The 14,354-nt window shown below is 51.0% G+C and overlaps 4 protein-coding genes across 4 annotated transcripts; 2 read left to right on the plus strand and 2 right to left on the minus strand.

Moving 5' to 3' along the window:
• Nucleotides 1-4,293: 4,293 nt before the first annotated feature.
• On the minus strand, nt 4,294-5,521 carry HRG_06620 (reverse transcriptase (RNA-dependent DNA polymerase) domain-containing protein; the record flags this gene model as incomplete). Its single annotated transcript, XM_044865091.1, has 2 exons — nt 4,294-4,694; nt 4,765-5,521. The coding sequence occupies 2 exons, from the start codon at nt 5,519-5,521 to the stop codon at nt 4,294-4,296; spliced, it is 1,158 nt and encodes a 385-aa protein (XP_044720031.1).
• Nucleotides 5,522-6,423: 902 nt separating this feature from the next.
• On the minus strand, nt 6,424-8,407 carry HRG_06621 (integrase core domain-containing protein; the record flags this gene model as incomplete). The annotated part of the gene is made up of 3 exons (XM_044865092.1): nt 6,424-6,983; nt 7,171-7,418; nt 8,166-8,407. The coding sequence occupies 3 exons, from the start codon at nt 8,405-8,407 to the stop codon at nt 6,424-6,426; spliced, it is 1,050 nt and encodes a 349-aa protein (XP_044720032.1).
• Nucleotides 8,408-8,666: 259 nt separating this feature from the next.
• Nucleotides 8,667-9,140, plus strand: HRG_06622 (gag-polypeptide of LTR copia-type domain-containing protein; the record flags this gene model as incomplete). Its single annotated transcript, XM_044865093.1, has 1 exon — nt 8,667-9,140. The coding sequence occupies one exon, from the start codon at nt 8,667-8,669 to the stop codon at nt 9,138-9,140; it is 474 nt and encodes a 157-aa protein (XP_044720033.1).
• A 3,335-nt stretch (nt 9,141-12,475) lies between these two features.
• Nucleotides 12,476-14,158, plus strand: HRG_06623 (uncharacterized protein; the record flags this gene model as incomplete). Its single annotated transcript, XM_044865094.1, has 4 exons — nt 12,476-12,970; nt 13,091-13,261; nt 13,656-13,735; nt 13,813-14,158. 4 exons carry the CDS (start codon nt 12,476-12,478, stop codon nt 14,156-14,158), a joined length of 1,092 nt encoding a protein of 363 aa, XP_044720034.1.
• Nucleotides 14,159-14,354: the final 196 nt, after the last annotated feature.

Below are 14,354 nucleotides of genomic sequence, written 5' to 3' on the forward strand. Positions count from 1 at the left end.
CATAAAATGCACCTGATGCCGTTCCATCGTGGGGCTTCCGAAGACTGGGAACAATCTCCCACGGGAAAGGCAACGTCCGCGTCAGGGAAGGATTGCAAACATTACAGCACTCGCCCGGTCCTGGAGCAGGTAACTTGGATGCGGGGTCTGACAAACTCTCTTGCAACCAATCCATGAGGATTCGGCGTAAGCATGAGGATCGATTGACAAGATTGAACAGCGCCGGGCAGCAATTGTACAACTCTATTCGGCGCTCTCTGTCTGTCTTGCGTCTGCGCTGCTCTCCTGGCAGGTCACATTCAATGACGCTCACAGCGATATCTGATTCATCGTCGGGAAGGTTACCGTCCACTACTGGTTCAGCAGAGAGTGAATGTGCTAACCCGGTCGTTGCGGAAAGCCTTCTCGAAGACGATGGCGTCTGACTGCTGGACAACATTGCCGCTCTTGTCGATGCGACCCTGTCGCCCACAGCCCAGCTTTCTACCAGGAAGATTGCCTCTCCTTGATGCTGGTCATTCTAGCTGCACGACCAAAGCGTTGGATAAGAACACATAAGAGGCGTTCGAGAGGAAGCCATACTGGACAACTCGTATGACATCCGAGAGATCTACCCCCGTTCCCAGCGATTCTGTGGCCACCATGATTCGGATCTTAGAGTCCGCTTTGGAAAACTCGTCGTATAGGGCATTCTTGTCATTCAGGGTGGTGTGGGAGTGGTAGACCTGGATAATTTGCTTGCAATCGCGGGTTCCGATTGCCCCAGCTGACAGTTTCTGCAGCCACTGGCGCAGGCATTCCGCACAATTTTGTATATCCCGACGGGAGTCTATGAAGATCACAGTTTTCGGAATGCTCTCCGGCGTTGGCGAGCCGTTGGTGATAGCGTCTTGCAGAACAAAGAGGGGCTAGGTATCAATCCACGGCGCCAGGATAAATTTCCACGGAAAGTGGATCAACGTGGCGTAGCGCCGTGGCGGAGGTCCGATGTCGCAAATTTATGTGCGCGCACTCCCAGCTACGGTCTACAGGAGACCGGCCCCTTGCAGGGTCCGCCAATGCCTTGAGGAACGGGACTGAAGCATTGGGTTTGGTTTGACACTGACAAGTCTGTTGAAAGGAAAGATGAGGCTTGCTCCCGATAGTGTGGCTGCTTGGACGCCGTTTTACCCCGCCACAACACGATAGGCTTACTAGGGGGGCCTCAAAGTCGGCCAATCCCCGTGACAGCTCCACAGTCACGGGGGGGCGGTTGACCTAGAAAAAGCTCGTTGACCTGGAAAAGAACAGGGTACTTCAATTAGTGTGCACGCATCATACAATAAAAGTAGACATGTTTAAGATCATATCTACCATAGTTACAATTCGACCCCGCATATACCCCTATGGCAATAATTCAGAACCCATTTCACGATGGCGTCATAACACTACATTTTTATCGCCACGTCACTATCTCAATAGTCATCGAGGGAAGGCCAATTCTTTGACTATGGCTTCTTCAAAAGCTAAAGAGTCTGCTGTCCAAAAATGGATCGATTCTGCCACCGGCTTACCCAACTTTTCGCGCCATACAACCGCAAACCTCGAGACGCGAACTATTGCAGGAGCAGAGCTCTACTACGAGGGCTTCTACGGCTCAATTGTGGCCGCGGCGAAGGCGCTTGGCGTACCCTACAAGCGCCTCTATTATCGAGTCAATGGGCATCACTCAACGGCCGAGAATGGGGCAACCGTGCCCTGCTTGATCCTCGGATGAAGAGGAGGTATTTTGCTGGGCACATCGCCGCATCACACAGGGCACCACATCCAGGGTCGTGCGCTCCAACAACACGCCAACGCCATTCTCAAGGCAAAGGGCGTGGGAGCTACAGCATCGCGAGCCTGGGCCAAGCGCTTTATACAGCGGCATAGAGAACTCTTCCACTGTCGAAGAGCAGCAGCGCGAGACATCAAACGGAAGGCTATGCAAGATCGCATCCACGTTGAGGCTTTTTTTCGCGGCTGGTCTCAAACGATCGAGAAAGACGAGATTCTCCCTAAGAACACCTGGAATTTCGACGAGACGGGCTTCATGGTGGGATATCTACATAAAGGCACATTTATTTGGACCTTCCGCGAGATTGATACCCTATTTTATCTGACGCTCACGATACAGTGTCGGTCACAGCGATTGAGGCTATTTCTGCAGCTGGGAGTTGCATTCCTTCGTTTGTGATACTCCTGGGGTTCAAATTCCTGCCCGTTGGGTTAGCAACAGCCTTGACGACGATACCATCATTTCAACCAGCCAAAGGGGTATATTAACGATGTCATCGCGATTGAATGGATCAAACACTTCGAGAAACACACGAGACCAGTTGATCCACTTCAGAAGCGGCTTCTACTATGGATAGCTGTGATAATCACTATACAGAAGAGATGGTTCACTTCTGCTTCGATCACAACATTAAGGTCTTCCCAATGCCTCCCCATCTTACACATCAGCTTCAACCTCTTGATGTCGGCGTTTTTAGGTCATACAAACACTGGCATCAACAAGTTCTACATCGTGAGATTGCTGACGGGGCATATGACTTTAACAAGTCCGATTTTCTATATCATCTTCAAGAGGTCCGCACTCGCACCTTCAAAAGCACACAATTCTCTCATCTTGGCAGAAATGTGGCCTCTTCCCATTCAATCCCGAGATCGTGCTTTCTCAGCTTCAAGACACGCTCTCGTCGCTCACAGAAGAAGTGGCTATTAAGGACCTGCCGGGCTCGATCGAAAGCGAGCCTCAGGGCGGGCCTCAGGCAGCAAGACCATCAACACCATCGCCACACACGCCGCCCTCGATTCAACGATTCAACTGGAACAATGTTTCAACGCCGAGACTCAACCTCTTTACGATTCAGAGGTATCACGCCTACGTACAGCTTCGTCTAGCCACATCAGTTGACTCCCACATGCCGTTGACTCCCTCCGTCACATACGTCTATGAGAAGGCGCGGAAAGCCGACAAAACCTCGCTCTCAACGGCATCACCGCAACGGCCGAGATGACGAAGATAAAGAGAAACAAGCCAAGCGCTCCAGTCTCCAGCAACAGACAACTATTGTAGCGAGATACGGCCCATTAAGCGTCGGTGACGCTAGAATTCGAGTCGCCGAGACGAATACAATAGACAAGCGGCACAAGAAGAGGAGGCACAGAGAGTCAGGAATAAGGAGGTTTGCGACGAAGCTGGCTATATACGCCGCTGGCTTCGCAAGGTACGCTTCAACGTCAGGATTAGCATCACAGAGGCGAGGATTCGAGATATCAGAGGTCTCTGGGCCAAGGGCGACAAGCGCGCACACCTCAATTGCAATGAGTGGATGTGCGCAAGCTACAGGATTCTCCGCGAGCTACACAACCGCGGCGTAGGGCAAAGCAAGGCGATCATGTGGCCGGAGTACTATGATCGCGAGATTGTAAAGGAAGCAGCCGAATTAGTGGTGATGGAGGCAAATAAGCGTGCTATTTGCCGTCAGACGCTTTCCTTGGAAGCTGACGGCATCGAGATGCGATGAAGAGGAATCATAAGACGCGCTCGAGGCTGGGAAGGAAGAAGAAATCGAATAGAGCTCAATTCGATGCCAAAACACCAAAAACACCTCAAAGGCAGTATGGTGATGCATTTGCATTGCTATGACTAGCTTGCAATAAAGCGAACATGTGTTGCACTTATCGCGGGAAGAGAGTACTTTTAAGTTCTAGCAAAATGGCGGGGCTCTTATGTACTTCTTTTTTTCCAGGTCAACGAGCTTTTTCTAGGTCAACCGCCCCCCCGTGACTGTGGAGCTGTCACGGGGATTGGCCGACTTTGAGGCCCCCCTAGTAGGGCGGGGTTACGGCAGCCTATAGGTGTCAGAACGGTGGTTCTGCGGCTCGGGCCTAATGAGGAAATATGTGGTATGTACGATGGATCAGGCTTAATGCAGCAGCTTGTGTGCAGCTGCAAAGAGGTTGTATTGATTGTGATGATCTGTGTTCTTTTTCTTCTTGAGGCCTCCTTGGAGGCCTCGTCCCTAAGGGGGAAATTGGCTGCCGGATTTGCCCGGTGTCTGCACGTGATGATGCACGTGATCCGACATGTGTTTCTACCCGTCAGTTCCGACACACCCCCCCAGCCGAGCCCTCTTCCATGTGGAAGAGTGGGAGGCTGGCCAATGACCATGTTCTTGCTCCCTGACTCATGGAGGAATCTCCCCTGCAGTCTACAGTGCCCGTAGGCAAAGGGCCCTTCTTTCTGGGCCGCTGCTATGTGCTGCCTTACACAACTTGGTCCTCCCACATCTTGTAAGATTGTTCTTGAAGTATTGAGTCGGTCGATTCGGGGAGCTCTCGTGACGCAAGGCGGTCGGAGATATCGTGGAGGCCGATTTGGTTGACAAAGGCTTGGAACTTGGGTCCTTGGAGGGCCTTGGTGAGACCGTCGGCCATCATCTCGGCGCTTGGTGTGTATTTGACTTCGAGGGTTCCGTTCGTGATTTCTTGGCGAAGCCAGTGGTTGTGAATGTCGACGTGCCGCAGCTTGGTTCGTAGCGTTGCCACCTCCGCGGTTACGATGCGTATTGTTTGCGTGTTGTCGCATTGGATGCTGATTCGAGAGTGGTCGAGTTTTACGTCAAGTTCTCGGATCAGGCGGCTCACGTATATCGATTCCTTTGCCGCTTGTGAGGGCAAGTAGCTCCGCCTCTGTGGTTGAAGTGGTGACAGTGTCTTGTTTGTTTGCTCGCCAGCCGATGAGGCCTCCAAATAGCTTCATTGCGAAAGCTTGAGAGCTCTTGCGGTCTGATGAGTTGTCGGCGAAAGAGGCATCGCTTGCCACTTCGAAATCGTCCCCACCCCAGGCGGAGCGCCAGTCCTTTGTCTGCTGCAGATAGCAGATCACGCGGTCGGCCGCTTCGTGATGTTTGGGTCCCGGGTTGGGGTTGAACTTTGATAGCTTTGAAGTTACAAACGCGATGTCTGGGCGCGTGATAACCGCAGCGTATAGCACGGAGCCTATTTTCACTTGGTACGAATTGATGTCAGCAAATGAAGCAATGCCGTTGAATGGGAAAAGTTCGTTGACCCCCATCGGGGTGTCAAAGCTCCTGTGTTTCTTCGCGAGGCGCGAGATCTTGTCGATGTATGAGGCTTGTGATAGCCAAATGAAGCCTTTCTCGCGGTCTCGAAGAATCTCGATGCCAAGAAACCACTGAAGGCTGTTACCACCTGTCAGCTGGTATTTCTCACGCATTTGTGCTTCCAGGGCTTGCGCCCTCGACTCGTTCTTTCGCTGATATGCGAAGACGATGTCGTCAACGTAGAAGAAAACGATGATTCCGTTGAGGGTGAGGCAGCAGGGCTCGTGTGGCACTGGCTTGAAGCCGAGCTTCTTGAGCGTGTTGGTGAGCTCTCGATGCCACAGCAATGGTGATTTCCTCAATCCGTAAAGGGCTTTGTTAAGCTTCAATACGGTCCCGTGTTTCCTATGGCCTGGTGGCATCTTCATGAAGACTTCCTCATCAGAGAGGCATTTACGAACGCGTTGACAGCGTCGTATTGGATCAGTTCGAGATCGAACCTTGCCGCCATCGCCATCAATGTGCGAAAGCTTCTTCCAGCAAGCGTGGCTGCGTAGGTTTCTTGCCCATTTCGGAGCTGTTGATCCCCTCGCACCACCAGTCTTGCCTTGCATTTTGAGAGCCTCCCATGCTTATCGAATTTGTATACGTAAACCCACATGCAGTCAAGCACTTGGGCCTTCTTCGGGAGCTCTGTAGAGCTCACCTGAACCAAGACTTCATGTCTTTATGGCTCTGAAGGTGTACTTCCTCTGCCTCCTCGAATTGATGTCCGAGAGGGTGGTCTCGCAGTTGGGAGTGGTGTTTCGGCACGTCTGGAAGGTCTCGGCGATGGATCTGTTTCTTCATGATCAGCCGTTCAAGATATGCTTTGTCTTTAATCTTGTGGCTCAGCTTGTCTTTTGCAAGTGGTCCTGCTTGTGTGCCTGCCATGAAGGCGGCATGCCAGTTGGCTGTGTGTTTACGCGAGGGAAGGATTCCTTGACCCTGCTGCTGAGAGGATTCCTCAAAGCGGTGTGGTTGTTGCGAGAGAGGGGTTCCCTCTGCTCGCTGCGAAGAGGGTTCCTCAACGCATGGGTATGGGTGCAAGAGAAGGGTTCCTTCTACTTGCCGTGAAGAGGGTTCCTCAACACGTGATTGTTGCAAGGGAAGGATTCCTTCGCCTTGCTGCGAAGAGGGTTCCTCAACGCAATGTGTTTGTGTGGGAAGGATTCCTTGCTCCACTGCTCCAAGCTTGAGGGTTCCTCGTTGCCGGGCATGATTTGCACTGTGCGTGGGAAGTGTTCCCAGCCAGGCGTGCTCGAGGGAAGATTCCCAATGTGAGCTTCCATCAATGTGCGAGGAAGGATTCCTTGACCCTGCTGATGGATGATTTCCGGGGCTCGTTGAGATCAACTCGCTTTTCAGGCAGATTTGTTTGTATTGATGCGGCAAGCAGGGCCGCCGGAGGAGTTGAAGGAGGCGTCGGTAGCAGCTCGAATCGGGCTTCTGTGTATCGACTTTCCTGACCTTCCGGGTCTTTCTCAGGCTCTGCTGTGTGCTCGTCATCGTCATCGTGGTCAAATTCGAAGATTTGCTCGTCAAGCGCCTGTGGGGCTGCTTTCGGGGCGATTTCGTCGTCTTCTGGAAGACTTATGTGTGTGAGGGCTAGAGCTAGCTCCTCGAGGTCTGCTTCCTTGACGTTTTGAGCGAGGCTCTCGAGTGTTCCATCGAAAATCTGTTGCTCGTCAAAAATAACGTCTCGGGTAGAGATCACTTTGCCTTCTGATGGTACCCAAATTCGGTATACGTTGGAGGACGTGTATCCCACAAGGTATCCTATCCAAGCCCGTGGGTCAAGTTTCTTGAGGCGATTCCTCTTGTCTTGGGTTGATGGAGTCATGGCAAAGGCTTTGCAGCCGTAAGCTCGGAGATGCTCTTGTGCGGGCTTTCTCCCTGTTAGATCTTCATATGGCGAAGTCCACTTAATTCTGCATTTTGGCGTGCGGTTGTTGAGGTAGACGGCAGATTTGTAAACTTCTCTCCACAGTTTCGAAGGAAGGTTGCCTCATTGCACGTGCCTTGTCTTTGATCACACCCCCTGAGCGCTCGGCACCTCCGTTTTGGTCTTGAGTGTAAGGGGCCGAGGGTTCGACTTTGAGGTTTCTTCCGAGCAGGAACTGTGTAACTGCCGGCTTTTGGCTCGTTAGTTCATTGTCGCATTCGATGACTTTGACCTTAAAGTCAAATTGGTACGTAAGGTAGTCGACAGCGTGTTTAAGGGTAGTGATGATGGTATCGGCTTTCCGATCTTGGAGGTAGTAGTCCCAAGAAAAGCCGCTTGCTCTATCGGTGAGAAGCATCAGGGAGTTAAATCCTTTCGAATCAGGCTGAAGGTCGTGAAAATCGATCGCCAGTCTCTCGCCTTTACAGTGGTCTGCAGTGCGAGGCTCTCGTCGAATCATCCGTTTTGCCTTTGCTGTCCCGCAATTGTCGCATTGCGCGGTGGTGATTCCCTTGATTCTAACTCCTCTGGAGCAGTTGACAAGGTGTTCTAGGGCCCTAGGTCCAGGGTGTCCTAGTCGCAGATGCCATACCTCGGCTGATGCCTTTTGAGGCTTCCGCTTGGTGAAGGAATTGAATGTGTTTCGGCGGGTGAAGAATGCCCGCCTCGAGAAATGTTGAGGAATATATTCAAGCACAAATTGACCATGGTGTCGTTCCACGAGGCCGACGATGCTTCGGTCAGGGGCGCGCAGGCTTGGTTTCCTGCTTGGGTCTTCATCCCACCAAATACCCTGTTTCTTAAGTAGCTGGTAAGAGACGAGGTTGCAAGCAAAATTCTCGCAGTAGGCGGCATCGAGCAGCCTAAGCACCTTTGATCCCATTGGAGTCTTGACCTGGATGTCAACGTCGCCGTATCCCTGGATAGGACCTTGTCCTTGTCGTTGTAGGTTGGGCCAAAGGCTCCTCTTCACCACGGTGGGTGTTGCAGGTAGGGTGTCGATGAATTCGGTGAATATGTTTGACATGGTATGCATGTCGAAACTTAGGTCTCTTGTTCTTCCAGATACTTGGACTGATGTCACCCACGCGGGGAACTGTGGCGAGATAGCCTTAAAGAAGTCGCGGATCCAAATTGAGTGGTGGAAAGCTTCTGGGAGGCCCTCCTGGATTCCTTCGTTCATGGCTTTCTTCCAGGTATCCAACCAGAGGTGCCAGTTTCGAGGGGCCTTCACAAGAGGCTTGACTGCTTCTTCGTAGTTGTTTTGTAGAGTACGGAGAACTTCTTCCTGTGATCCCTTGGCGTGTTTTTGCAGCTTTGCATACCACATGTTGACTTGATATGAGACATGGACCAAGACATGTTTAGGCAGCAGTTACAAGTGGTGAGTCACTGGATAGTGGCACGGACGTGCCACTATGTATATATGTATGTTGAGAGCTGTCAGACAGAATTGAATAGAAGCAAGTTCAATCGCTACAGGTTATGAGCCCGGTTGCTTTTATTATCCTTCCACTGCACGATTGAACTCGGCATATGAGAACACTTTTTCGTCAAGAATCGACGGTTGACAGCAAAGACCCGGCACTATGGGCAAGAAAGACTACAAAGGAACCATCCTTGATGGAAGAGACTCCTTTGACAGCTGGAAGATGGATCTTGAAGATAACTTGTTGAGTGACGATCTTATGAGCTGCGTCACCGGTAAGGCAACAGCGGAATCATCAGATTTATCAACGCCAGGAGAGAATGCTGCGGACATTAAAAATGTCTCTCTTGCGAGAATGAAAATACGACAGAGTATTGACCAGATCCACAAGAACTCAGTCAACCATCTCACCGATCCACGAGCAATTTATCAATCCCTCGTTAAGCGATATGCGACATCGAACAAAGCGCGCCTTCGACAGCTGATCCGAATGCTATACGACGTTAGTACGCAGACGAATAGAACTGTGCAGGAGAAGGTCGACGACCTAAAGCGACTTCGAGCTCAGATTAATAGCCAAGATGTCGGTAGGTCTCTACACAGGCCTGCGTGCAAATCGCAATGGTATGTGTAATCGTTGATGTCTGTTCTAGAAAGGGGGAAGAGGGGGCAAAGGGCACGGAGCTAGCTATGTGTCCTCCGCTATCCTCAACTGCACACGTGAGCGCACGTGACCTATCTAGATGGGTACAATGGATTACTACAATTCCCACACTGGCAACTTTTCTTTGTGGTTGCAATCGCTGTAACGAGCAGGAAAGAGAGGAGAGACCAGCTGCAGTGGTGGCAAAATGTCAACAGGCCCAAAAGTGGGGCCATAATGAAAAGAGGGAAAAGAGTGTATTGGGGTCAAAGAGGTGAACAGTCGAAGAAGATTTGGAAGACTTGTCGGTGACAGGAACTGTTTGATTGTGTATACCTTGAACGTAGCGCTGATGCTTGAACGTAGCGCTGGTGCTAATCAAATGCGTTGAGTCAACCGTTGTACTTGTGGTCATCGAGGTCTTTGGCTTGGCTCGAAATTGTGCTTCCTCGAGCTTTTCTTCTTTGTGGGCATATGGCTCCTCTAGGGACTACAGGCACATATTGTTATTTGCTCTTGTGTGCCGGCCGGTCCTCGAGGCTCCGTGTGCTGCGGGCTGGGGCTTGTTCTTTGATACGGCGGGCGTCCTCTCTTGGGGTGCGGGGTTTCATGCCGGTCTGGGGTTCTTCTTCTTCCTGGGTAGGGGTCTGAAGGATGTGGAACGTGATCCTTCCGACTGGTGTTTTGAGGGCGATGGAACCAATCGAGTGAGTGGCTTCGCCGTGTCCAAATGTGATGGTAGCCTGGCCGGAGGTTGAGCTGTCTAGGGCTACAGAGGGTCTTCTCGTTGTAGAGCAATGTACTGAGAGTGACCGGCTGTAGAGACTTTTGCTGCACCTGTGTCAATCATGATGCCTGGGAAATTGTCCACTGAATATTGATCTTCAATGACGAATTGCTAGGCGGGAACAATGGTTTGATCCGTCCGGTAGACTTCTCCATTGTCTAGGGTGATTGTTGGTGCCATTGTCAGGTTCTTCCCATATGTCGTCGGTAGTGAGTTCATCAAGCTCATGACCTTCGTAGTCTATAAGATAGGCTATGAAGTTTGGAGGTTGTATGCCTGTGAATTGACAACGTGCGACATATTGGTCCTTGGCCTCTTGTCGTTCTTCTGCAGAGTGTTTGGTTGACCAGCAACCTTCTTGTCCACAAACAAAGCACTTTTTGGTCCAATTGCGATTGGTGTGGCTAGGGGTGTAGTTGCTATGGCTTGAGGGCCTGTAGCTTCCACGGTTGTAGCCTTGTCCATATCCGCGATTGGGTCGTTGTCCTGAGTATCCGTATCTTCCTCGTACGCGGTTGTTATGGTATCGGCGATCGAGGTAGTACTGATTGTTCGGATTCGTTGGTCCAAATGATCCGTCAGGGCTTTGCAAGTACTGAGGGTTTGTCTGTCGGGCAAGGTGGGTCTCAACGGAAGATCGTAGATCTGCAAAGAGGGTCTCGATCTTTGCTGCAGGTTTGAAGAGGGCGTGTTCAAGTTCGGGTACACCACGGCATGCGATGATAAGCGTAGTACGCAGTGGAATGTTTCCTGCGTAGTCAGGGCCAAGGGCTCTCTGACAGAGTTGTAGCTTATCGAAGAGTAGTTGAAGGACTTCGTGGAGGGATTTGGAAGCATCTTGGGCACGAATCGAGTTGAAAGTGGTTGTGGTCCAATATGTATAGTAATGGACATGGTTAACTTCCGTGTCAAAGTGTTGTTTGATGCTGTCGTATGCCTTCCTAAACGTGGTAGTCCATTCGATCTTGTCAATGTAGAACGTTTGTGCTCTTCCAGCGAGGATTCGGGGGAAAAGGGCGTGAAATTGTGACGGTTTCACTTGGATGTTGTAGCAGATACTCATAAAGATTCGGATCTTGTCATCGAGGAGGTCGTACGGTTCTCCTGTGTAGTTCTTGTCTTTGTCCCAGAGTTTCATGAATTTCTGCTGTGTGTCGCCATCGACGGTGGCGTTCGGGATATCATCCGGTGGGAGTTTTGTGTATGCCTCGAGGACATAGGCTCGGATAATAGTTCGGGTTGGGGGTGTGGACGGGTTGGACGAGTTCGGGGTGCTTGAAGCGGTGTGTTGTCGGATGAACTGTAAGAGAGGTTGGGTCAAGGGCATCTTGGGTCGGAGCGGAAGTCGTGGGAGGTGATGTTGTTATCGGTAGTGCCTCAGTGATGGGTTCCTGGGCAGGTGGCTTCGTTAAGGTCTTAATGGGCTGTTGTTCGTTAAGATCGTAACGAGATGTTGCTACCGGCGGCGATTGGGGTCCTCGGGGAGAAGTTAGAGCCTTTGATCCTGCTGCTCGTAACTTATGAGCGATTGTCCCAATGTCAAAATCGGTCTCCATGTACTCTCGTTCTGGCCATGCAGGTCGGTCCTCCGCAGTTTGCAACATGATGAATTGGGGTGCAAAAGGGCCATTTTTCCGTCCTGTATAGATGCCACGTCTCCTTAGAAGTAATCTAAGGGCTCTCTTGTAGTCCATATGTACCCGGTTCCATATGTCTTGGTTCCAGCCTTCGAAGTGTTGTTGGAAGTGGTCAAGGATGTCGTCTCCTTCTAGGCGTTCGAATTGGGCATTGGACATGAACCTAGCGGCGTACGTCGTAACTGCGATCTCATCTTCCTCGTCAGGTTTGATGTCTTGTCCCCAAAGGGTAACATCAACTTTATCGAATACGGATGTCTGGATAGCTAGTCCTTGCATCCGTTCGCTCAATTGTTCGAGCTGAGCGCTCTCGTTCGGAGTCGTAGCTCGGTCGGTCGGGGTCATCGTTGATCAAGTGAATGAGACGATGGAGTCGTATCTGGCTGTCGAAATACGTCTTTGTCGGGTCTAGTAACAACTGTTGATCGATGCCTTGCAGCCGATAATAGAAGTCGCTAGGCGATGTGGTCGCACTACTAATCGATGCCTTGCAGCCGATTAATAGCTTGGTAGGTTCTCCCAGATGCCTGGCAGCCTGAGATAGCCACTTAGCACAAATAACCTTCCTCAACCGATGCCTTGCAGCCGATCTTGAAGGTTAGCGATTTGTCTCTTCTTCCTAGCTGTCTGTGATCGACCAAGTCGACCACTGATCAGTGTCGGTAGGTCTCTACACAGGCCTGCGTGCAAATCGCAATGGTATGTGTAATCGTTGATGTCTGTTCTAGAAAGGGGGAAGAGGGGGCAAAGGGCACGGAGCTAGCTATGTGTCCTCCGCTATCCTCAACTGCACACGTGAGAGCGCACGTGACCTATCTAGATGGGTACAATGGATTACTACAATTCCCACACAAGACAAGGACATTGTTATCCATGAACAGCTATTGATTTGCTTCTTGCAAATGAGCATGGACGACGCTTTTAACACTACGGTCGAGATCTTGAACGCCTCGACAGAGACGTTGACAATGGAAAAGGTGCAGAGCTCTCTGGAAAGCAAAGAGTTGGAGCTCGTCGATACGACAATCAAGGGAGAAACCGCACAATTCGCAGGTCGTGGCCGCAGTGCATGGAACAAAGGGAACAACAGGTCCAAAGCACAGGATGGTGGCGATAATAGCAAGGAGGAGGTGCTGTTTGGCCACAGACATAAAAAGGTGTGGCGCTTGAGCCAGACAAGAGGGCACCGAGCCCATACAATCCAAGAAAAGGATGGCGATAACGGGGTAGCGCTGAAGTCAATCCTGAAGATGCCTGAAAGACTACTACATGCTAGGCTGGGACACCCTGGAAAGCATATGGAGGGCAAACTGAACGCCGTAATGGATGATCTCGGAGACAACTCATTCTGCCCGTCATTCTGCTCAAGCTGCACCGAGGCCAAAATGACAAGAAAGGTCTCAAGGGAGCCAATGTCTGCGGTGACAGAAAAGCTAGAGAGAGTCCATATAGATCTTTGGGGGCCAGTTGAGCTATCACTTCAAGGAATGAAGTACATGCTGACAATCACCGATCAGGCTACCGGGCGAGTTTGGGTTTATTTCTCTAGAGACAAAACGAGAATTACCGACAAGATCAAAGCCTGGGTAGTTGTTGCAGAGGCAGAGTGTCGCGAGTACGGAAAAGGCGAAAAGGTCAAGGCGATGCGCTTTGATCGCGGGAAGGAGTTTCTAAACGAGGCAATGAAGGTATTTTGCACGGGGAGAGCTATTCGGATCGAACCAACAGTGGGCTACCACCCGGAGGAATAGTATCTCTGAGAGGAGCATGAGAACCATATCAGAGAGGGGTCTGCTATGCGCCACGAAATGGATCTCCCTGCAGCATACTGGGAGTTTTCGAACGCAACAGCGGCCTATCTGAGAAATAGGGAGTTGTCAAGGGAATGGCTAAAAGCCCATGGGAGTTATGGCGTGGAGAGAAGCCAAGATCAGGGCACTTGAGAGTGTTCGGATGTCCTGCCTGGGTATTTATTCCCAAAGAAAAGAGAACAAAGCTTCTGAAAAGAGCATGGCAAGGAGTTTTGTTGAATACAAAGAGGAGACAGATAAAATCTATCTAGTCTGGAACCCAGCTGATAAGAAGGTCCACGAGGTTCGATTCGTGGAATTCGATGAGAGCAAGTATATGGACAATGAAATCAGCCAAGAATCACAATCGCAGTATGACGATGAGAAGGAAGAGAAAAAGGAGCAAGGGAGCTCACTGATGATGACTCTGATGCCGAAGATTCGGTCAGGGATAGGACCATGGACCAGGAAGCTACAGAAGCTGGGGAGGATGCCGGAGAAGCAGCGGATGGGAACCCGACCGACCAAGACACTGCAGATTCGGAGGAAGAGCTCCAAGGAGACACAATCGTTGTCAATACAGGGGAGGCGGATATAACCTCTGCTGAAAGGAGTCTGCCGAAAACAAGATCCCAGATTCGACGAGAGGCCGTGGCACTCAAAAGAGCAGAGAAGCAGCGAGCAGAGCTGGAATGGCGGCAAAGAGAAGAACAGCGCATGGCAGAACGTCTGAAGAAGCGAGGAGAGTGGCAGGAAGGAAAGAGCCATGGTAGCAAGGACGCTTCTCCAGCCTAATACAGACCTGTACGACTTCGACCCGAAAAGCTTACCTTCCGACAGGCGATGGAAGGCAGTGAGAAGGATCAATGGGTAGGAGCTATAGATGAGGAAGTTCAGAATCTCGTTCGACGACAGACATTCTCGGAGGAAATCAACGAAGTTGACGTGCACGGAGAAGAAGTAGTTGATGCCAAGCTTGTGTTTGATCACA

Source organism: Hirsutella rhossiliensis, assembly GCF_020360975.1.
Source record: "Hirsutella rhossiliensis strain HR02 chromosome Unknown scaffold00006, whole genome shotgun sequence".
Taxonomy (NCBI): domain Eukaryota; kingdom Fungi; phylum Ascomycota; class Sordariomycetes; order Hypocreales; family Ophiocordycipitaceae; genus Hirsutella; species Hirsutella rhossiliensis.